At 39.0% G+C, this 25,875-nt stretch overlaps 1 protein-coding gene across 3 annotated transcripts in view; it reads right to left on the bottom strand.

Moving 5' to 3' along the window:
- Positions 1-25,875, bottom strand: part of col4a2 (collagen, type IV, alpha 2) — a 74,656-nt gene that overhangs the window by 42,434 nt on the left and 6,347 nt on the right. For all 3 annotated transcript variants that reach the window (XM_072686102.1, XM_072686104.1, XM_072686103.1), the window contains exon 4: positions 6,067-6,147. In XM_072686102.1, the coding sequence (XP_072542203.1) occupies positions 6,067-6,147 (81 nt within the window). The remainder of the gene's footprint in view (positions 1-6,066; positions 6,148-25,875) is intronic.

The following is a 25,875-nucleotide window of genomic DNA, read 5'->3' as shown; positions in this document are numbered from 1 at the left end:
ATTCATTAGAAGCAGTGTCCACAAACATTTGGACATACAGTGTATCTGTCAAATTTAAACAACGGTCTGATGATGAATTTGTTTTACACAAATATCTACCAAGAGCCATATGATTCCATAGAATTGTTGTTTGTTCTGGACATCAGAGATATTGACAAAATGACAAAACCTGTCCACAGCCAATAACATGTTACTATACATTTTAGTTATCTGATCAGGAACACTGAAACACATAAATTAGAATGAGCTAAAACTTCCAAAATATGTCTGACTGGAACAGGTTTGGACTTTTTTTCCCCTGTAACTTGTTTCTACTAATATCCAATACTGTGGCTTTTCCCTGCTGGCAGGGGGATGAGTTTGGTGTCTAGTTGCAGGCATAGTTTTGGACTTGCCTGGCAGGCTGATTATAGACAGGATTCTTCTCAGGAGTATAATGTATACAGATTTTATGCAGGCTTTTCAGATACTCTCTAGGATTTAACATCTGAAGGTGCAACTAATGCGATAACTCCAACATTTAACAGCCACATACTGCAGACATGTGTAATGCACTGAAGTGTCTGCAAGATGCCAGTTACAATTGTAGGATATTCCACTTGAGTCAGAGGTTAAAGTGCAAAGCAGCTTTCAAACAGAGGAACCAGGGACTGACGTATTCATAATCAAAAGGAGACATAAATGGGGCCCTGAGTTCATCTGATCTTTCCTTTTAGACGTAGACAGTAGCATTCCAGTCAGTTATTATTCTGTTCTGTAACAGAACAGTTTTTGACATCCATTAAATGCACCATCAGAATTAATGCTCAACATCTGATATGGAAATAGTTCCAATAATAGATGACTGCTGTCATGTCTGTGGTCAAAAAAGGAAGGGTTTACCATGTCTTTCCCTGCAAAAAGAAATGTATAGTCTGCGTAAAAAAAAGAGATCTGATAGTGCTCATTGTGCTGAACATCCGCATGTCACTTCCTTTCCCATATGGACTGCGCACTGTAAGTTTTCCCACAGTGGATAAGGTCAGTATAGATTGCTCCTTTTACATTCTCATTCTCTCCTTATATCTATGCATTCTAGCTTTCATCTCTTCTACCAATGTGGTTTTCCACATTTCTACACATATTGTGGGTCTACTGATGGTGGATTCCCTGTCTACTATCCTTAGAATTGTTCTGAGAACCACTCCCATTTTCTGAGAAACTGTAGGAAGGGTCTAGCAGAACACAAAGCCCACCATTGATCCCTATTTAGTTGTTTTGAACCCAGAGGATATGCAGGAACTTGCCATTACATTTTTCCACTGCTGTTATACAGTATTGTAGTTCACTGGCACCACAAGCTTTTTTCTTTGCCAACGGACAATGAAATATAAGTAACTCTGAAATCTGTCTCTAGAACATAAATCTATCATTTTGTTCCCAAATTTACCAAACACAGTGCTTATTTGAATGACAGTGATGGCATATTCAGTTTAAAAGCAGCAAAAACATCAAGCAGTATTTGGTTCAGAGGCTGGTCAGTGATGTACAAAGAATGGTATGAGCTTTGCTAAACACCCTCCCGTTTCAAAGCTTGTGATGCCAGTCAGTCTTGCAGCACTGTTCAGCACTGAAGGAGGCAGTGGGTGAGCCCTGGCCAGACTGAGATGTTTGGCAGCCCACTGGAATAAACTCAAAAATGAAATTAATCATTCTTGTAAACAGTCGGGAGGTCCCTGTCCAAATTCCACTGCAACGCCTCTGTTTTGCCTCTATTTTGCTTGCAGTAAACTTTGGCTCCCTGCATTTCGCAGCCCCTTTTCAGTTCAAGTTCAAATCCCCTGTCTTTTGGGAGTCTTTTTAAGTTTATTAGTTGATCATACAAGCGAGAGAGGTTTTAATACACATGTCGAGCTGATGAATATGTGACTGGTCTCAGTGGATGAATGACAATCATTTAAATGCACTTTTAAATCAGCCATGTCAAACAGCTGTAAACACAACAGGATTTCAGAGGAAATAACAAATTCCAAGCAATTCACAGCCACGACATCAATTCTGACAGTAGTCATATGGGCAGTAACATGCTGTGTTGATTTCCTTGCTTTATAATGATAATCATCTGCACTTATATCATGCAAGCCTTATAATGACAATCATCTGCACTAATCTTATACATTTAACAAAATGTGGTATCAAATATCATTATGGTTCTTATTTTACGGGAAATGCAATGGAAGACTGGGTCTGTTTTTCATTTCATTATTCAACATATATCATTTCATTTTGCCAAAGAACATCACTAACCCTTTGGCTCTACTAGAAACTGTATGCAGCAGTGTTTGTATGTTACGTTCTGTCCTGTTCTCTAGATGCACAATGATCATGAGGGACCACAAGGGGCATATGAAATGTGTCCAGACATCTGCGTTGCTCCATTTCCCCTGAAGACATTATTCATGGACAGATACATAAAACTACGCAGAGGATGTGGATTTGGCTGGAGAAAGACTGTCACTGTTTGATATCGTCACTGGACGATATACAAGGAACACTATACGCAAACAGTGAAGACAAGAGGGAAATAAACAAACCAAAACGTGAGCTGCATGTGCGGAAAGGAAAAGACTTTACTTGAGCTGAAAAAATTACATTTTCCCTTCTTTTAACCCCTTGTATTCTAGACTTACTAATAAGTTTTAAATCTTTAGACTTATTATTATTCAGTAACTATAAATTATATGTGAGTAAACTGAAACTATTTTAAAGATATGCAAGTTTAATAGGTTCATAATTTCACGTTTCTTCTGCTTCAGAAAATCCTATTCTAAAGGAAGTATTTATCTACAGGGACTGGAAGTTGTGTGTGTGTGAATTTGCAAAGCTGTGTCGGCAATGGGTGCAACATAACGTTGCTGAATGGGTGTCCACAAACATTTGGACATAGTCTAGTGTATGTAGAACATCAAAAACATGTGAATCCACTGCACCTATAACTGCTTAAATATTTCGGAAGATGTTTAGTCTATGTCAATTTGCTTACTCCTTATTCCCATAAGTACTCCCCCTATCACACAAAGGGAGGTCTTCCTATTCTCAGACTCCTGACCATGAAGGACTGAAGTGTTGAAAAGATTCAAATACAGCATGATCTCCTGTCTCTTGACAAGCAGGCAGTTAGACAGCTACACCACTCAAGAGCTGTAACTTTTAAAGTTAAACTGTAAAGTTTACTCAGACCTGTGTTTTTATATCATGTAATTTCACAGCTCTAGAGTGGCTCAACGGCTGAACTGCCAGCACGTCAAGTGTGTGCAGATCTTGTCTTAAGTTGAAAACCCAGCATGACCGTAGCGATCCACTGTCAAAAGCCTCAAAGTCTGGAGATGTCATTTGACAGGTCAAGTTCTTAACTACAAGTGGGAATAAATAGTAACACAGGGGCACAGATTAAAAATCTCACAAAAAGCTATTTTAGCTACTGTTTTTTGGCCAGCTTAACCTAAAATGTATTGCTGACCAAGTTAAGATGCAGAATAAAATGTGAGTTACAAGAACTTTTGACTAAACAAAGTATCAATTCAAAAGACACTCCTACAAGGTAAATGTAGGCCACTCCTACTTCATGCCTGCCTGTACTAATGACATTTAGGCTCTTGGGGAAGGATGGATCAAAGAGATTCACCAGGGAATGCCTGGCCTTCTCTCTTTCCTGCCTAAATTTTCACTCTACATTTTAATGTTAAGCAAAAAAACAAAAGAAAGAAAGAAAATGGTAAAACATGCAGAATGTTTAGATTAATCTGGTGTAATGTGGATGCTATAACAAAGGCCTTACAGCCTTGGCACTTAGTGTACAGTTCTGAAGAACAATAAACCTTCCTTCCTTTTCCGGCATAGTGCAAGAAAAAAGACAGCCCAGATGACTTGACCTGTGGTCATGAGGCCTTTGCATCCTGGTGTTTGCTGAGGAATGTATTTCCTCTCTCTCCCTTACTCCTCCTCAGGAGACATCCTTTCACCACATTAAGCAAAAGGTCACAGATATGTTGTACAAACAGTGAGTCTGGTATATAGATATACCACTTGGTTTGCTGCAGTGCAGTGCAGGAGCAGGGCCTGATGGGAAAAGGTTGTTTGAGTCTATTTAAACTACTTTATCAAGAGACCAATGGATTTAGTTTCTTTGCAGTATATTTGAAAATGTGTCATGGCATATTTCTTGTATAGAGTGTCTGAGGTCATGCTAAAATACTCTGTTTGCATCAGCATCAGGAATACCCCAATGCTATTTAAGCTAATCTCTGTCTACCGAATGTGTAGCAGGTAGTCAGGTGTACCACATACAACACATTAAAATAACAGGGAATCTTTTGGCCTCACTGTAAAAACATTGATGTAATTGCACAGCAGAAACACTGGAGTGATCTACAGTATTTCTTAAAAACAATATATCACTGCGAAAATGCTGCATTTTAGGATATACAGGTCATGCCTCATAGTAAATAGGTTATCAATGTCAGATTCTACAGTAATTAGCATTTTTGCAGAACATACTAGGAAATTTTGTGTGCCTGTGTATGTGTGTATATATATGTATGTGTATCATGTTCTCTTCTCTTTCTGTGTACAGCACTTTGGTTTTAAATGTGTTCTATAAATAAACACACTTACTTACTTACACTAGGGGCAGGACTTCCCAATCTGTGTTTTTGTTAATTAGCCTTACATTTCTTCATCTACAGTTCCTTTCACATTTTTAACAGTTCACTCCAACCCCAGAAGACTTTAAATACATTTGACTTGTGTTGTTTTGACCATGGTGTTTTTTGTTTCATCTAGGTTATTTCACAATGCTGTGTTAAACTCAGGGTAAGTGGCAGCGTCTTTTCTAAAGACTAGGACATGTGAATGTAACTGCTATAACTTCTATATTGTGCCAAACATTTTTTAAAACTTATTGAGCAATTGAGCAATGGGGGGGGGGGGGGTATTCCCCCTCTAGCCCATGCCTGGCATTAGGCATGGTGCCAATAGGTTCATGTGTATCTGCTCCTATACTTAAGTGTCTTATACTTCTTTACAGGGACTAGACAAGCTGTGTGGGTGCATTTGCACATATGTGTCAGCAAAGTAGCCGAATGCATCCAATAAAAGAAGCGTCCACAAATATTTAGACATATAGTGTATGTTTGATGTAAATTTATAGAATATGTGAGCATTTATTGTAAATTCTATTCACAGTAGAATACTATGTTATTGACTTATGTAATTACAGTCTTATTTCATTACTGACAGTAGTATCCACCTTAAATTACATTAAATGGCTGGCAACTCTAATGCCAGATTTTTGAAACATACAACTGTCCTCTTCTTTTTACTTGCTTTAAGCGAGTCAGCAGGTTTTCTGTTCATTTCGAATTACTGTCCATGGTAACCGACTGTACACCAGATGGGGTAGATAGAGATTAAGTTGAAAAACCCTGGAATATTCCTGTGCGTGAAGAGAGTGAAACTCTTGGTGAAAGTTGAAAATAACCATTCACATACAGGGGCCTTCTAGCTGTTTTCCATGGGAGAACAAATTCTGCTCCACACACGTACTGGCTATTAGTAGGGCCTCTCTTTAGACCACTCCTCTGCCATTATCTAATTAAGGCATAGTTTAGTCTACTCCTATATGCTTGTTCTCACAACATATGGGATGCTCCTTTGAAAAATGTCTCCCTCCTCTTTGCAGCTGAACTAATGAACTTTGGACACACCAGAAACAGTTGTTGAACCTCCATGGAAACATGCATAGACAGGTGTGCAGGATGATAAATTAGACAAACTACATGCAACTGTAAGGTCCAATAAATTAAGATGGTTCCTGGTCAAATTTGTACCAAAATGTTCTAGCTGGCCTGCATTCCTGGTTACTGCTTGAATTATGTTTGGACAACATTTGTTTTTTGTGGTGCTGTAACTTTAGTACTAAAACTCATCATCCTCTAGTGTTGTTTGTGTTCTAGATAAAGACACATTTTGAGCCAGGAAACAAGCCTTTGCTGGATGGCACTTTGTAGGACAGATGCAGGCACTTACCCTGGCGCCCTTCTCAGGATAGCACTGACACCCGCCACTGCAGTCTCTGCCCCCACATGGTCCTTGGTGTTTCTTACCACCCTGAGAAAAGAAAAGACAAATACACAATCGTTAACTTACTGTCACTTCATGCTGGTTACCATTTAATAATAAGACCTGTGGTTCCACCAGTAAGCCTTTTTAAGGCCATATTTAATGTGTGACATGACAAAGTAAGCTTGACTTGTGTTTCTCTAATCCTTATAAAAGAAGCTTGATGCTTGTAGACATCATGCATCACAGAGAACCATGCCTGTACAGTCCAGACATGCATGATAAACTCCATGTCTAAAAGAAAATTGTGATCTTCTGTGATGTGGCAGGTCCTGCTATTGTGGGAAGTAAACACTTGCTGCTCGAAAGACATGCTCATCATCTCACAGCTGTTTATGTTCAAATCATGTCACAGAGTTCGGATCAGGGGGGAACCATAGCTACCCTTTGAAATATGGTAATTACTAGCTGCCCATGGCAGTAATAAGGGGGGGTGGCAAGGTGGCTTTCAGAAATGTAAACATAATACTCTAGAGTTATTCTTCACATTTGGCAGCAGTTTCACAACCAGGTGTCGAATTATTGCAAAAAAGTCTGCAGTTGCTTTAGGTACAACCCACAAACTATATAATACAAACCAAGCAACCAGAGATTGTGATAGTCTTGACCTGAGATATTTACCCTTGACCACGGCAGGCCTTAACCCCATCACACCAAACAACTGGCTAGAGTAAATCAAATACATACATGTCCATGATGGCCACAGCTTGATGTATCAGCTTAGGGAATCTGAGCATTTCCTATTACTGTATTAAAGCTGCTGGGCGCTTTCTTTACTGTTGGATGCTCTACGCTAGTTTGCATGTGCACGAAATTGGGATAATTTACTTAAGTAATCACAGTAACAATAAAAGGAAGACAAAGTGTAAAATATATGGATTGTTTGTGTGTTGAAAATGGTAGTGTGTGACTCTGTTAGACAATATTGTCCACATCTTACAGCAAGAATAACAACAGTCATGTTTTATAACAGAAAGGTAGGCAGAAATATGTGGTTTTGGTGCAGGATTATGGAGTTAAATGTAGGCCTGCTCTAGCCTTGCTGTTCTTTCTGTATGCCTGACTAAGCACAAAACAACCCCCATTAGTTGATGTGGAACACAGTGAGTTCAGCAAACCATGTCACCATAAAGGTTCTACATTAACTTAAAGAGGTGGTACAATTCTGCAACATTACAGCATGATTAAATGGTTAAAATTTAAACAAAGTCATTCACCCTTTTTTAAATGCTCTGTGAACCAGAGATCTGAAGAACTTAATTGCTCTAAAAGCTACTTTACCAAAACTTATTATGCAAAATAGTTGATGGCGTTGAATAGTTGATGACTGCAACTTGAGGTGTACAGTGATTCTGTGTTAAAAGATTAAGCCAAAACAAGTCTGTGAATATTAAAGAGCAATCCAGTAAAGAATGATTCACAACCAAACTGTCAAAAATTTCCAAATGGCATTCACTTCCTTATGAGCCCTGTTGTTTTGTGTGCCACGAACTCTGCCTACACACTGATTCCACAGCAAATTCCACAGTCTTTCTTAATAATCCTGTGTGTCCATGGAGCCATGTACCAGTATGTGCTTCTTGTTCCTTTATAAAGAACAAGATGAAAACTAGTAGCTTTATTCTTCCAGAGCAAAGAAGTGGAAACATATGAATAGAAAGAATTCTGTCTTCTTACGTTGACACAAGATTTTGGACGCAAAACGTACAAAGGCTACTTTGTGGCCTATACCACAAAGAGTTCCATTTACAGACCCCTCTATGATCTCTTGAACACAAAACAGATATTAAACCTCCCAAGGAATGCATAATGTTCAATCTGATCTCCTTTGAAACATTCATGCTTTTTTAATTTCTAAAATGTAAAATTAATGCAGAATAATTGCAGAATAATGCATGTATGCTGCTAGCTACAACTAAACTATTAATGTGAAATAAGCACAACCGTTACAACAAGCCAGTTCTATGGGTTTAAGAGTGAAGAAATTAGAAGCAAAACACGCTGGGCTTGAACCCTGCTTTCCTGAAAACACAGTATGCGGTAAGCTATGGGCTAAGCATTTATGTGGTGGATGAAGAGTGATGAACATAACGTGGAAACAAATTTCACAAGCGCAAGTTCCTCTAAGAAACCCTGAGCAGTCAGTCATTAGCAAGTAAAGTGTGGGTTTTTATGGTATTGTGGGAATTGTAGTGCTTGCTATGGTAAATTTCATGGAGTCACGATGGACTGGATGAGATCGTGTGGCTGCACTATGTTCAAAATAAATTAAAAGAAATCTAGCCTTTTACATGTAGTGTTTTTTGGGAGAGAGATCCACCGTTCGCATCCCCTCCCTACACTGCTCTTGAGTAAACAAAGCAGGCTGCTGAAGAAGATGTGTGTGGATTTTAGCTTTTTAGCTGTTTAGCTGGAATCGGGTTAAGTGAATGGATCGATCATGTGGATTGGTCTAATTTTCGGATCCAGCTAATTTTGTAAGTATAAGGACTGATATCTGATCCTAGTATCGGTTCAGTGCATCCCTAGTTTTTGGTTCACACACTATAGTGTGAACCCTGCTGTGACCCCCCCAGGTTGTGAAGCAAGTAGATATTAGTTTTTTGATCTATCAGAAAGACACTAATTATTAATTAAATTTAGCGCTTCTCATTTTGTTATTGCGATATCCAACATCTATATAAATCACATAACACTTCATGCCCATATTGCATCCCTACCTCAAAGCCTAATTTGTGTACTAGTAATCCTGCAAAAATGTGTGTTGAAGCTCCAGGGGGACATAAAGCATTGTTCTGTTAGGCGGGAAAGATAAAAGACTAAACTGCAGCATGAAAGCTACACAATGTGTAAGCCCAAACAATGACTAGAAGAGTAGCCAGTTTTAGTTTATGGCTGAACAGTTGATGATGAATGCAGATGATGAGAAAGCTATTGTGCTTTATCCTGTTCCAACCTTCCCACATGCCCCAAAATCACCTTTTCCACCAGTTCTGCAGTAACATTTCCCATACCTGAAACAATTACCTGATTGCCTTCTCGCCACTATAGAAAATCCTGTGCCAAGGCCTGAGCAAACTTTAGTGTATTCATGTGTGCGTCAGCCCATTTGGTTTATTGGTCAGAGGTTAATGACGTGCAAACTCTATTAACGTTTTAAAAAGGATAGCATAGTCATTTTTTCCTCATAATTTTTACCTAAAAACCTAGAGAATCTGCATAACCTGGAGAAGAACTGTTACATGTAAACAGCACAGCTGAATGGAACCAGCAAACCTCTCCTCCCCTCCTGTTCCTCAAGGTCAGCGCTCATTCTGAAGGCACACCATATGGAGATCATCCACAGAAATAATTTACAAACGGGATTCCAGAGAATTCATACATCTTCTTGTCTCAACCAAGCAATCCATACTGGGCAGGGCTGCAGTTATAGATGTCTAGTGGAGTGCATCTTTAGAGAAATCTCACATCTGTTCACTTCTCAGGTGTGAAAATTTCAAATGTAATGGATGAAACAGAGGCTTTTTTGTGTGCAAAAGCTGTAAGTTAACTCCTTAAATACGTGACAGGTTGAACAAGCTCACAACCTGCTGGAGAGTGAAAGCACGTGTACGGCATGATAGAAACCAGTTGTGGTCTGCACTACAGCACATGTTTTTGGTCATTGGCGGATGGTCAAAAGACTGGCTGTATGCCTGAAGCAGTGTCTACACCAAGTCAGAAATTACTACCAGACAAACAAAACGAGGAGAAACAAAAACGTGGAATGCCTCAGATGTTTCATTACTATTGTCCAGAATTTTTCAGACTATTTTGCAATCAACAAATTACAGAAGCACAGAACAGTAAGTGAGTGAGAAAGTGTCTGGCTATGAACAAAACAAAAACAAAGTACAACAATGAGAAACTGGTTCTCATTTATACATAAGAAGCAATTTTAATGATCTTAGAACAAACCATGACATTTTCAGAGAGAAGTACCTATACTGATATGTGCAATCAAGATTTCAAGAATACACTATATTTATAAAATAAATCAGATTTTTTTTATATATATATATACTTATAAAAGACTTCTTGTCACGCAAAGGAAATGCACTGTTCAATAGTCCTCATTCACTCAAACATAGACCCCCCAGTACTGCACAAAGGGGAAGAGGGAACTCCCTGCTTAATTCCAAAACTCTGACATATGAATGGCCTGAAACCATCTGAATCTGTCTGGACAGTGGTTACACTCAAAGTCAAAAATGATACAGAAGATGACATGAATCATATTACAAAAATGTCATTAACTGTTAAACTACCTGCGGTCGTTGCCACTGTTTGGCTATATTAGAATATGACTATGTAATTACATATTTACATAATTACAAAGTTATTTCATATATAGTATTTATTTCATGTTCAGAATTTGTGTACTTGTTATTAAGAGGTATTAGAAACACAATGAGTGACTAACTTCATCCAGCTAGTTTAGTGCCACAGGGGGTCAAATATGAGTTTTCACATAGGAAACCCCCATTCCCAATCCTTTGTGTTTTCTAGGGAGTGGAGAGTGGCAGAAAGGCTTATGGTTTGGGAGACTCAGCAAAAGACACGCTGACCCCATACACCCCCCCCCCAGCGCCTAACCCTTTGCCTGTACCTGTCCTGTTCAGATTTCTCTACTGGTGATACTAAAGCCAATACTGTTTTTTACTGGAGACATGAATGGCTTGGGGAAAATCTGGAGGATCTTTCAGTTTTGGAGCTGGAGGATTCAAGAACTGGTATCTGTTTACAGAGCTGATTTACTGGCCCTTAGTGAACTTCACACTAGAACCGGTCACAATATTCCCTTGCATAAGTTGTCTGGCTTCTAAATCTCACAAACTCAACATTACATAGGTTTAAGATGATTCTATTTTTTATTATACAAACTGGAATTAATTATCCCAGAGTGAATATCAAGGCAAACAAGCCTGTCAAATATTCCCGACACACATAAAGGAAATGTATATTGAAGACTATTTCGTTTTCATTATCACACATTCATCATTTTATTACATTTAAATAAATGTAAAAGATATGCCAACTCAAACCTTTACTTTACAAGGTGTTATTGTATGGTGTACCTGGATATTTTTCTCCCTCCTTATTTGTCATCTTACTTAAAGACAACTTCATGTCTTAAAATCTTAAAGGACTGTATGGTGACCAGAAAAACATCACTAAAGCCACACAGAAAAGAGAATCAAACTCCATATTAATTCAACTCATATTTCAACTCTATGCAATTTAGACTACTGTGCTTATAAACCTCTAGAAAAAAAATAATAATGTGATATTGTGCACATTTGTCATCTATTATAGTATTATGAGCAGATTAAATAAAAAAAACAAGAAAACTCAATTAAATTAGCCATGTGTCTTTAAAAATATGCTCGAATTCATTCAATGAGAGTATAATAACATTCCCATGTCCCAGTGTTCTTGCCCACCAAAGCAAAGCCAATAAGACAGGGGATGATTGCATATGGGAAAGAACCAGCAAGTCAAAAACTGGCTGCAAAAAGCAGGACGTTTTTTCATGGTCGCTGTAGAATCTCTGTATGCTCACTTTCCAACTATTTTCATTTCATTATTGCAGCTGTTTTCAGACCATTTCTTGTGGTTTTCTCATGGCTTTCCCATGCCTTTCCCACCGCTTTCCACCAGGTTTGGGAATGCCAATGACCCAAGCTGTCTCTTACAGCTTTACACCAAACAATGTTTTTTTCTGAGAACTGTACATTTTTTTAAACCCTTATTATTTAGGAGTATACCGTGTTTAGCTATTCTCACAGTGTACTTGCTGTGTGGTACAGTCTCTTCACTCAAGTTTGAGTGTGTGGGATTTGTGTTTGCAAATTGTCTGGAGTGTGTGGTTCTGACGTAAGAGCCTTCTAACCGTATTTACATGACCGAGTCTGATGACACAGTGATGACTTTGTTAAGTGATTTCAAACTCTACATGTTTACATAGCTTGGTGGAGATGCCAAAAAATGCTTTGTCTTATCATCTTAATTTCAGCAAAAAGCAAAGATATGTCAAACACAAAGGAAACAACACCCATGTTTGGATGTCACTGTTAGTCCCTGTGGTCAAACACGGCCTGAGTCACCCTGTTCTCAATGTTTAGCTCAGTCACAACTACGAGTGTCTAAACCACAGCGACGCAAGTCCTCCAGACTCTTCCACAGTATTGTCCCGGGACTGAGACCACAGCCTTAGCCAAGCCAGATGACAGGTGTCTGGCACAGACCGAGTTCCAGACGCCAAGCCCCTCTACACCACTGGAAAGTTCGTGAGAGCTGGTAAAAAAAAACAAAAAACACAGCCTGCCTGCCTTGACAGTGAAGCATTTGACTGAGCCTTGATTGTGTGACATGAAACCACAAAAGTTGGAGGGATTGCAGCAGATGTACCCCATGCTCTGATGCCAAGAAAATGACCTCAACTACAAGCAAAGTAGATAACACAACCTGACCGATGTGACCGGATCTGAGAAGATTAAACGATTGAAACATTGGGGGTTGACCTGAAAAGCATTAAGCATTCCACAGGACACCATAACGTTCTCAGAGTGAAGAGTGCTGGAATCCTGGAACAATTTAAAGCACCAGTGAGAATACTGTGAGAGCTTATGCCTTCGTCATGTGGGAAAGGGACATCCTGAGGAATTCAGAAGGCCGCTTAGCAATACCAAACATGGATGTGCTGTTGTATTCTGCCATTTTAACACAAATTCCAAACGCTGTAGCCTCATTCTGTGGCATTTTAATGTCCCCCCACTCCGTTACTCTCTCTCCATTTGCAGCACATTGAATCTGTTCATAGTTTTAGAAATATAAAGACAGGAACCCATAAAGGTGTTTCTCCCCACTGATCAACCCTAAACACCAAACACATAAAAGGCTGTGACAGATAAGTCTTTGTTCAACCTGTCTCTCTGTACTCTTCAGTCCCATTTATATTGCACAGATACATTTTAATACTCAGCATTTTTTATTATTCTGAAGAAGTTTCTATTGCTGAACTAGACTGGTAAATTTGCTGGCCCATGTGTAAATGAATACAGCTTCTTCTACCAAGCTACTCTTTGGATTGTGATATGTCGGCTTTTGGTCTGGGGTCTCATGACTTGGAGAACTCAAAGCTTTCTGAACTCTGACTTTCTGCCCTGTGCCTGTTGACCCCTAGCCCCAACTGTGATCCTATCTGGGCTGGGGGTTGACCCCTGCTAGGTGTCAAAGGGTAACACTGATAGAAAAGCTTCAGGACAAGGACCCTTGTCATGTACAAGACCCCACAGAATGAGTGATTATAGAAAACTCAGGACTTCAAAGAGGTTGTCTCATCTTTTTAGGGTGAATGTCTGTGACATCATGAACGAAACTGTGACCTTCACATCAACTCTTCAAGAGTCTAGAGTTACTTTTATAGAGTAAATTACGGTTGCTTTTATCTACCATTTAAATATAATGTATTTTTGCTTGCATATTTAGTTATGCAGCCATTAACATTACATTAGGTTTATTTTCTGTATCAGCAGGTCTGAGTGAGGGTTAAAGAGTCAGTCACTGTTATATATAGAATGTGAACTGATCCCTTTTTGGCTGTAACTTGATGCTTTAATTAGTGATCTACATTTAAATTTACATTTAAGGCATTTAGCAGACACTCTTATCCAGAGCGACTTACAAAAGTGCTTTGCTATTTACCCGAGAGAAACCTCAGCTAGTTAGAATAGACTAATAATTCAAAGATACCTTTAAGCTTTAGACATTACTAAGCATAAGTCAATAAGGTGACCATGGTACTCTGCTATTTGTGATCTAGGTTGTATAAAATACATCCAATCTTTTTTAACAGGTCTGAACATGTAAGTGAGAGATGCTAAATGCACTAAACCATATACAGCTCCACGAAACATTTCCTTCTCTAGTATTATTAATACTGCAGGAATGTAGGCCATCCAAAACAAGTAATAGCTCTACTAAACTTGCATGAAGCCAAAAAAAATCCCACTTCCCAGCCCTGCAGCCAATTTCCTTTACGATGCGTCCTGTTATTCTTATTCCCTTGATCCCCTATTCTTCTTGATCTTTGACTGACTTTCTTTCACCCTTTCCCTCTCTGTTTGGTCACTCAGCAGTGGTGCTGATCAGGGCACTGAGGAGGAAACCCAACCCCAGATAAGAAGAGGCGCACAGGGCCCTGGCCTGAATGGACAGGAGCAGGGAGGCATACCACCTGCCTTTTGAAACAAACTTTTAATGAGATGTATGTGAGGTATGTGACCTGTGTGTGTGTTTGTCATACAAGCCTGTGGGCTGCCCTGTTTCATATGTCTAAGGGAGTGTGAGTGAGCAGCTAGGCAGATATACCGACATGATGTATTGACACATGCATGATCACACAACCTGACACTTGATAGCGTGTGATGAGAAACAGTGACACATTCCATGTGTGAAAATGACTTTTCAAAGAAACATTTACTGCACATCTGAGGAATCACATTTAACTGCGTGTGTTTATGTATGCAGGAATGCTGATTATAGAGTCATTAATCCCCCCCACTAAGGTTTCATGACTGTCTGTAGAGTAGGGGTGTAACCATACAAAAAATGTAAAATTAGATTCTGATACGGCAAAAATAAGAAGTGTTTGAATTTGTGCCTTGCATTCATGTTAATATGGTAATGCAATGCAATGAACCATGCGCACATGATACAATGTTCTATTCTTAGGTCAAGATTCAATTAAATTCTTAATATTTTATGTTATGATAAAGTCTCAGAGGAGTGTAAGGGATGTCTCCACAAAGCAGATAAAAATCCCAACCACTGTTTCAAATTTTATTTTGTAACGTGTTTTGACATCATTACATTTTTAGTGCAAGGCTGCATGGATAACCATAACATGCTGGTGGCAGACCATAACCATACATCTTGTAGTAACCACATCTGCAAGCTCAAAGTTTCAAGTCTATTTCCCCCTGCTTGCTGTGAGTTACATGACAGCAAAAGCATGCACAAATACACCCTTAATTCCACTTCACTCCATGCTAGTTTGCTTCTTGTATAAATAAAAAGCTTGGGTGTATCTATTTTGTGTTGTTGGATATGTTATTTTCAATGGCAGCTTGTAGGCTAAGCATGATTTAACTAAGCATTAAGCAAATGCTTATTCTCTTTTAATGCAGAAGTATTAAACAAACCCTAACATTCCCATTTACTCAGGTATGCGAATGGAATTAGGAAACTAGCACCAAAACTAGAATTGTCGTACAGTTAACAGAGAGCCTGAAATACCCATATACTCACATTTCCAGTATACACACTACAATTCACTTTTCTGTAAACAAGGCCAAACATATGTTTAAAATAAAGAGATTCTTTAACACCACTGCCTGTTCAACAGTATGCATTATAAAACACTCAACACCCACTTTATTACAAACATCTACCATGAATTTAGATTCACTGGTAATGTTAAGAGCACCACTTACCTAATGGGTCCACCATTTCTAACCAGAGGACTGTTAACCATGTATTCTCAACACAGCAGTGATGCTGACATGGAAGTGGTAAGCTGGCATGAGTGCTGCTTCCATGAGTCAGGTACAGCAGCACTGTTAGGATTTGAACATGTGTCAGATGCATAACAAAGTTAAGAATAGTCTGTTATCCAAAATGTATAGTAATAAAAGGCTATAGAAGATATAGTGTTGTGGGTGTTGAAGTTCTAAAAAGCAGTGAGATTTTAGTAAGTACCAGTTTTGATTTCTATTATGACTGGAATCAAAAATAACCATTTACCCAGGCAAAGAGCCACTGGAGCATTGAACTTTACTACAGAATGCTTGAAGGACTCCTTTTAAATACAGATTCATACTATTGTGTAACTGCTTACAGGGTAAGATCCTTAAAGAGATATGTTATAGTAAGAAAATCCACACGAGACCACACCAATGTCTCTTTCTTGTCTGTGCAGAGTGTATCTTGACCGTCTTTCATCTTCTCTGCAAACAGTGAGTGGGAAAAGGCAGTGCTTACTCATTCTGAAGCATCTTGTTAAGAAGGTCTTAATAAACCACATTGACCAAGCACCCTTATCAAGAGCCTAGAGATTCCACAAGACCACACCAGCATCCCAGACACAGACGGACAAATAGAGGAAGCTGAGGGCTCAGGGTTGTCCTTGTTGGGAGAGAAACGCTTCTAAATGACCCCCATGGCTGTGCACTGAGTAACAGGACCCAAAGAAAAGAGCTGGGCCGCTGTCTGATCTCAGAAGCTGAGCATGAACAGCAGTCACGTGTCAGAAGAACACTCACCCAGACGCAGTTCAACCAAAGCACATAAACCAAACATTTACTTTGAGACGAGTTACCCTGGGGGGAAGAGAATGCTTAGCTACTGTCTCTTCTGTTCTAGACAAAATAACGAGTAATATTACCACGTGGAGCCAAAATAGGTTTCTCTATTGCATATTAGTACTGTATATGGCATATTATGACCAGGAAACCTTACATGAATATCACACTCATCCCACTGAAAGGATGATCTCTGCATAGATTCTTATTAATTCTTTGTTTCTCTGCATAGATTCTTAATAATTTCTTTATGATTTTTTTTCATAACTGTATGTGGGTTAGTTTTTATTTTATGCTTTTGTTGTTTTTTTTTGTTGTGCTAGCTGGTGTCGACCAGAAGAGGATGGGTCCCCAGTTGAGTCTTGGTTCCTCTCAAGGTTTCTTCCTATTCTAAGGAAGTTTTGCATTTGCCATTGTCGCTACTGTAGTGCTGGGCAACATGACCTCAAATCTATATCCTAATTAACTGAACATTTTACCTTGGTTACAATTAATGAACAATTATATAAGCTGCTTGAGTTGCTCAGTTGGCTCTGTATTTGAGTTCTCCATGTTGCTTTTGGTGGAGGGGGGATTATGGGGTGGGGGTGTTTTTTAGGAGTTCAGGGTTCAGGGTTCGGCCCTTAGTTTCAGTGAAAGGAACTCTAAATGCTTCAGCATACCAAGAGATTTTGGTCAATTTCAAGCTCCCAACTTTGCAGGAACAGTTTGGGGATGGCCCCTTCCTGTTCCAACAGGACTGCGCACCAGTGCACAAAGCAAGGTCCATGAAGACATATATGAGCGAGTTTGGTGTAGTAGAACTTGACCTCAACCCAATAGAACACCTTTGGGATAAATTAGAGTGGAAACTGCAAGCCAGGCCTTCTCGTCAAACATGAGTGTCTGACCTCATAAATGCTCTTCCGGAAGGGTGTCCCGACATCATATTAAACCCTATGGATTAATATTGGGATGTCACTTAAGTTCATATGCATGCGAAAGCAGGCGAGCGAATACTTTTGGCAATATAGTGTATCTTAAAAGATATACTTTTGTCTGAAAATCTAAAAAACACCAACAGCCAATGCTTATCTGCTGTTCTCTTTACACACATACCTTGAAAAATGCAGAGTTACACTGGCAATGCAAACTAACCTACTCCACTAGCCAATAACTCATATAGCAATAGCTGCCAAATGCAGCTTCATAAAAACACAGTGCACAATTCACACTGTGAACAAAAGGCAAAGCCAAAACACCCCCTTACAAAACATTGAAGTGATACGTTTTGTGTTCTTACTGCATATCTCTGAACAACAACAACCTCCATCATTAAACCGGCTCATTATAAAGATAAGGCCAACTCCCCAGAGTCGTTTTATGTCAGTATTTCATGGCAGACATTTTGAGGTCTGTCTTCACTACAGCTCCTGTTTAACAGCCTGTGCTTCCTGTACTACTGTCACTCATTTCCTGTAGGTCTCTGAAATGCCTCTAATCATCTCTGTCTGATCCTACATCAGTTTTCTCTACATACAGCAATCCTTCAACTAGTCCAGCAAGCATTTCCACAAGAGGGAAGTCTGCCCTGAATGTGCAAGAAAAAGTCCTAGGAGTAGGACCTCTGTAAGGAGGAATACATTTCATGCCTTTTGCCATGCTCAGAGATGGTCCGTGTAGCATGTAGGGGACAGGCATTCATGATTTGTCTGCCATGGCAAAAATCTAAACAGAGACTGGAGAGAAGCTGGGCTGAAGTTAGGTTTGGCGAACATATAAGCTCATAAAATTTCTTCATAAAAGTTTCCCTGAGCTTTTGAAAACAAGCTCTTTGGAACAGAAAACAGCCCCAGTAAAAGAGTAGTGCCATGTTTAAAATAATAATGAGTTGACATCCAGGCAGCAGCTTGTACTACGCAGTTTTTGCAGTTAATACCCTCTGGTTGTTGTTTATTCAATAATTACTGTAAAATGTGTTTAGATGCATGTTGTTGTTTTGTGTTTTAGATGTGCTGACATTGATCACGATATGGCCTGAAACGAATACTGTACTACAATTTATCATAACAGTCATATTCATTTTAGAGAAGATAAAAAGAGAAATCGCACAAGAGGGAGCGCAAGGGGTGTATAGGAGAAGATATCCCTTTGGCTCCTTTATGTGAGCAGCTGTAGGTCAGTATGCAGGAAGTGCCTCTTTCACTTCTATCTCTCCTGGGAAAGTTCTGGAAACCCTCAGCCTCCTCCTTTCCATCTCAGAGGCATGGGAACACTCAGACACAGCTTGCACGCGTGTCGGCATTTGGCACCAAGAGAGGATAATGACAAAACAGGTGGATTAGAGACAAAGTGTGTCAGTCATAGATATGAAATCATAGAAATATTCATCCATTCATTTAATAACTAAATTTAGTATGATGAGGGAAATCCTCTGAACTTGTTTTGAATGGTCCAAAGGTTAGGTACAGTATAGTATAGTATAGTATAGTATAGTACAGTATAGTATATTACAGTATAGTTATAATTTAAGTGATAGTAAACATCCTACAGTAACCACTTTAATCAAGTTTAAAGTAATCTACATTTACAATGCTTTATTATAAATCAATAGTCACATGTGACCAAATCTGATGTGCATTAATTACTTTTTGGACATATGGCTTCATCAGACCTCTTCAGATTAGTGCGCAGGAGAGCTCACCGAACATTTAAGCGAACTGATATTTGGAATTTGAGGTCTGGACATTAATTAATACTTCACTTCAATGTTGCCCATATTAGGTGAACACCATTCCAAGGTGAGACTGAGTAAGCTCCTTCTTTACTTGTGAATGCAGTAGCTTATGTGATCCAAAATAAAGATGGATTACAAGTTAGATCCAGAGAGACGAACAACACGTGAGGCTGAGTTTAATATTTTGGCACCAGCCCCATGTCAACAACACAGCCCCAAACACTCACAGCAGCCAAGCACAGCTGGATCTCTCCGCACCAAACCAGTTCCCAGTCACACACACACACACACACACACAAAAACTTCAACTCCCAGGAGCCCACCACTCTAATCAGTGTTTCCTGCTCTTGTCTTTGCAAAATGAACCTAGAGACTAAGCAATAGATCTGCTACACAGAGACTACATGCTAAAACCCTTTCACATTCATCACCTCTTCTACCTCTAGCTGTCTGTGTCTTGTTATTTTACCCTACAGTTCAGGTCCAGGTGAAAGCAAAAAGGCGATGAGGAAGGAAAATGTCAGTGGAGATTTGAATTTGGCTATTCCGCCTTTTGTGCTCTGTGATGGATTAGTAATGGAGTCAGAGTCAATCAGACTATGAACTGCATAATGATCTCCTTCTAGGAACTCAAAGCAGGAGAAAGGAGAGTACACTTGCAGAAATAAAAGTTTCTAAATAGTTCTTGGCAAGGATGTGCAGCTCTTGGGGATTACCATCATATTGTGTAGAAGGTTCTTTTGAAAGGTTTTAAACGGTTCTCCACTCTCATTTAATGTTTAAGACTGATGTAAGGGGGGACTGAGATTTAGTGTTTTTATTGCTTGGGAATTACAACATTTGACTGAGATTCTTGCACAGAGCAATATTACGTACTGTAGGCAGGAGAATGTAAGGTTAGCTTTCTCGCCATAAGACTGGCACTGCACAGTATTCTTTCCCAAGTGGGGAACAAACTGCCTGCTGGAGGGGAGAGTGTTACCCACTACATAATGGGGTGCACTTGTCTTGGGGGCCAAAAAGTGTAATGTTTGTGGTGGGCCAAAAAGACAATAAATAAGACTTAAAAAAAATACATTTAGATTTTTTGTTTAATTTGGGTTTTTCATTAAAACAACTTTAAAAGAAAAACAGGAATCTAATAAGTTACATATTGTATAAACATGTTCAGTGAGGTTAGGATAACTTTCTGTTTGGCCAAATTTAACGGCCTTTGGGCAACCCCACGCTATGCTACAGCAAACACTAAAGTAAGCTGAGCTACCCAGGAACTGAAACTAAAATCTTCACACCCGTAGTCTGAAGCATTGCACCACTGGTTCGTTACCAACTTACACCAATTGGTGAGATGATCAAGCTCCTAGGGGGAGCATAACACTGGGATCCAGTGAGAGCACTAACCACTATACGATTACAGCATCCCTGCTAATCAGGCTGAGTGCTTTAGTTTTGTGTGAAGGCACACAAATGTGCAACATTTATTTAACTTGGACAAGTGAACAGGAGCAGATCAGATACAGAATAGACTCAGCAAGTGTATGTGTGAGTGTGTGTCAGACACCCTGATGTGGGCATAATTATCTCTCTCCACAGCAAGCACTGGTGAAAAGGGGTATTTGTTGTCAGTGTGTCAGTCTGTTATCCAGTGGCATAATTCCTAAGGTAGGAGTATGTGCTAAGATGTGTGGAGAGCTAGCCGTCCCTCTGAAATGATTTCTGAAGCCATTCCGACTGGCAAACTGCAGCTTTATTTAAGCAGAGTCAAGCCTGATTAGTAAAACAGGCACAGTAATAAGTTACAGTTCCTGAGATTAATCCTGATGTTTACATGAAGATCAATAGCTGAGCTGATTAATCATAGATGTTCATTTGGGTCGTATTCTGTAAATACAGGGCACCTGTGCTTTGATGGTGGTCTGTTACTGTTTCTAATGCCCTGCAGAACCTGAATAATATACAAATACAGCTGAGACAATCCCTGCGTCTTAGCTCACTGCTACATACACAGTCATCTAGAAGACATTATCCATTTTCCCCTTAGGACAGCAACATGACCAGTACTGCACGTGGACAGCTAGAGAACGAGAGCAAATGAGAGAGAGAGGGAGGAAGAGAGAGAGGGAGAGCGAGGGAAAGTACTGAGGTAAAAGCTGTAGTAATTCCAGTCATCCCAAATAAAGCCTGAAGTGAACTGAACTGACAGAGAGACATGCCATGACCGTGTTCTGTCCCTGTCTAGTTCAGACAAAGCTGGACCTGGAGATATATAGTGAGCAACAGAAATCTTACTACAGAAAGACAAGATGACTTAACAGACTATATAAGGAAGCAACAGAGATCTATTCACAGCCTTGAAAATCCAGCGGTGGCCTCACATGCTTTTATTTAACCACAAGGCCACAGAATGAGCAAACTGCCTCATTCACATCACAGAAATCTGGTATTAACCACAAAGACCCAGCTTTAACCACATCATATGCAATTTAACACCTGCTTAACTGTAAAACTACTAGTCATTTTAGTGGTCATAGCACACAATATCCTTTCTAAGTGCCAAGTTACACTACAGTCAGTAGCCTATGCCTAAGTCACAAGTCAATAATTTAACCACACAATATTAATCAGTTCCAATTTTATATGATGATTATTATTATTATTATTATTATTATTATTATTTCTAAAACTAACATTTCAGTTGATTATGAATTCTGCACACTCATACACAAAAGACAGAGGAGTGTTTTTACACAGGTAGTTGATAAGAGTTAACTTCTAGCATCACTGGATCATAACACTTTCCATGAGATTCTTGTGATAACTTAAACAGCTTCGTCACAAACCCGTGCTTGTGACATATTTGCATTTCATTGTTGTTGTATAAAAATCCTTAACACCATTTGGAATCAGCGGCCCTGCTTTCTTTACACCACTGGAAAACAGCTCTAGAGACATTGTTCCTTTCTAGGATTAGTGGACCAACATAAATGACTATATAAAGGAATGTTGTTATTGTACACTAATAACCCACCTAACTATGTCCCCCTGCTGGCTCTCTAAGTTATTGGAACTTCATTTCCCAGGTTTCAGAGGGAATCCTCCTGAAAAGCACATGTCGGTGGTTGTCCACTTAAACATTGTTTTTTTTTTTTTTTTTTTTTAAACATTAAACCTTCTTAAACATTGTTTTTTAGGTGTTGCTACGCCTCCTTCTCTCTCTCTCTTAGCCCCCAGTCCACTATAACAGCCTGCTCAGGGGTGATCCCTTTAGGTCCACCTCCACATTTGCCATTTTTTCTGAAATCAAGAACATTAATAAGAAGGTTTGTCGCCTCCCTTTACTGGAGAACAGGCGTCTACTCTTCTGGACAGGCTTTATACTAGATGTTGGAACATTGCAGTGAGGATTTGATTGCATTCTTCAATCATGAATGGAGGATCAGTTTTGCAAAGGTATTGAATGGCTGCCAAGCACACCAGAAGCTTCCACCTCATTTGTCATTTCACACCGGATGTAAAACATGCAAGAGAGTCTGGATTGTCTTTAAAATTTAACAGACACAAGATTTTGTTATGAGAGAAATGCTTTGCAACTGTAAAATTAGTAAAGATGAGAGAATAATAAAAAGGGGGAGGACCCAAAATGGTGCACAATGAAACAAATGAACAATGAAAAAGATGCACACATAAAAACATGTAGATTGAAGGTTATTCTGAGCAAGATATTTAAGGAATAATACAGCAGATAGGCATGATGCTGTACTGAAGCCTGCATCTCCTCTCTAAAAGATCTTCCAGATTCCATCTTGTCTGGTACACGCAGAACCATAGCAATGATAAAAATGAGGCATGAAAAGCTGCAGCTATCTTTCCATCAGTGATGTCTTTAGCATTAAACCCTCTGATCCCGACTGGCCCTGAACCCTCCACTTATATTTTGCAGCAGCCATCAGCACTGTCTGCTGTGGATGCCAAGCACCATGAAACAATGAGTGAAACAATAAAGGTCCTATTAACAGATCATTAAGACTTTTACACATTAACATGCTCAGGGACAACAGATGAAAGATAATTTGGATAAATCCTACACATACTGTCCCTATTAAATAAGCAAGAAAGTACAGTAAAATAAAGACTATTGCTATTCTACAAGCTGATAAAAAACAACTAACAAAAACTACTCCGTCTTAATCATGGAGAGAAATTTCTTTTTGTTGCTGACAATGAAACTGTGAATAAAATAAACCTGCTTACAGGAGTGCGTCAGTGTGTTCACCAACTGCCTGTCATAAGACCAGCTGTGTGTGGCAAGACCAGCATAAGATCAAATCAACCATGCTACACGCTGACATAAAAAGCCACGTAGTTTAACCAAGTATGCATCAACGTGTCATTAACAGACACCTATCACTGCAGAGACTGGAAACTTCTACATACCAACCAGTGTGAGATATGTATGTACACATGGTGCAATGATGAATCTCACACAGAAAAAAAGAGCTTAAAATAAAACTCTAGCCTTAAAAACAAAACCAAAAATACCTAAATGGTTCAATGACTTGAACGTCAGGTCTAGAATCTTAAAGCAACAACCATGAGAAACAAAATGTATTCTTTTTTATATAAAGTATAAATATAACCTTACAAAGAAAAGGTTTGGAGTTAGGTTAAGAGTTGATGTTAAGGCTGGGATTGGGTTTACGGCTAGATTTAGGGTTAACGTTAATGTTTGGTGTTAGGTTTAGGGTTGAAGGTAATAGTTTGGGGGTTTGATTAAAGGTTAAAGATAAGGTTAGTATTGGGTTTGTGATTAGATTTAGGTTTAGGGTTGAAGATGAGGTTAGTATTTAGGATTAGGTTTAGGTTGTGGGTTAAAGTTAGGGGTTTGTATAAGATTTGGGTTTAGTTTTAGGTTTTGGGTTGAAGTTAATTGTAGAATTATTTTTGAGATTAGTTTTAGGTGTTGGGTTAAAGTTAAGTTTAGGTTTAGGAGTAGATTCAATAGAATCTAATACATTTAAAGTTTAGTTGCATTTCATGGATATGTAAGTAAAACTGATGATCTACAAAACATCTACAGGGGGCCGCCATAATAATGTATAACCATTAATACATGTAGACACTTGTAGTGCTCTTAATATCATTTTAATTGCAATAGTGTGCTGGTGTTTTTAGAGATTTCTGTGTTCAGAACAAAAACTTGCCACATTTGTGTAAAAGCACAGTTAATGCATATAAATATTGTCTTTTTCATCATCTTAAAGGGCATCCATGATGTCTTGTTGTTCATAACGGTTATAAAAAGACAGGACATTGACTTGTACAGTGAGCGAATGCAGTTACTTAGTAAAGCAGCTGTATGAACATCAGATAAGGCACATGATCACAACATAGCAGCATACAGGAAAACCATAGCTACACTGTGTATCTAAATACCTCTGTTTGAATAATGTAGAGACAGTATTTTAAAATGTTAACAATTACAATATTATGTATGCTGAATATTGCAGTGTTCTTCATTACTCATGTCCACCCAAAACATTTCTCTATAAGCAAGTAGAACATTTGTGAGAAAATGCTGCATGAGGAGCTCCCTCCTGGGAATTGATCGTGAGGGTGTGGGGAGGTGGGCTGACACTTTTTGGCAGGTCTTCTCTTCCTGTTCCTGTCTTTTTCAATGAAGCGATCTGGGGAATCTATTAGTTTATTGCTCACACAACTATTTTGAAATCAGGATGTTTTTTCCCAACAGATGTTTGTCCTCCAGAGAGTAAGAGAGTGAGAGACAGAGAGAAGAACATGCACTGAGAAGGAAGCTATAATGTAAATATGCAGGAGTAAGTAATACGTCTGACATCAATCTTGTTCTGCTCAGACAGGATGCTGCAAAGTCACTCTAGTTTAAAGCTGGTGTTTCATCTCTCCAGCTTGCTGCTCCAAAGGAATCTCTTAATATGCAGCTAATCAAGAAGAGTAGAATAAGTGGTGTTGTTTTTCCTTCTATAAATAATTAAGACATTCTAGAAGAAGGATCAGACACATGTAAGAAAGTAAGCCAATGTAAATTTACCAACCAAGCTTATTTCTTCTCCCCTGAAAGTGGAGTGTGGCCTTTGATCTGGACTAGGATTTCTTAGGTAAGCTTTACTTTGCCTAAAGTAAAAGCTATCAAAATAAAGGTACTTCAAATGGTTCTCCGAGTGATGCCATAAAATAAAGACATTCGCTTCCATAATGAACCATGTTTGTAATAGAGATCTGTGAGTGTGGGGAACCTTTAAAATGTCTAAAGAAGATGGAACCAAAAGTATTTTAAGCATTTCTGAAAGACCTGTCTGAAGCACCATTATTACTAGTCCTGTCTGATAATTGCCTTAAAAAGAGGAGGATTTCACTGGTCACAGAATCAATGCTATTAGCCATTACTGTATGTATTTTGCATTACTCCCCATAAACTCTAATCAGCGTACAGAGAGAGAAAGAGAGAGGGAGAAAGAGAGAGAAAGAGAAGAAGAGAGAGAGACCTTAAGCTTTTTTGTCAGCTTCCAGGTAGTATGGGAAAAAGTATAAAGTGTCATACATTTAAGCACATGCATGTGT

The sequence above is a fragment of the Salminus brasiliensis genome, chromosome 8 (assembly GCF_030463535.1).
Source record: "Salminus brasiliensis chromosome 8, fSalBra1.hap2, whole genome shotgun sequence".
NCBI lineage: Eukaryota > Metazoa > Chordata > Actinopteri > Characiformes > Bryconidae > Salminus > Salminus brasiliensis.
This window is presented reverse-complemented; position numbering and strand designations above follow the sequence as displayed.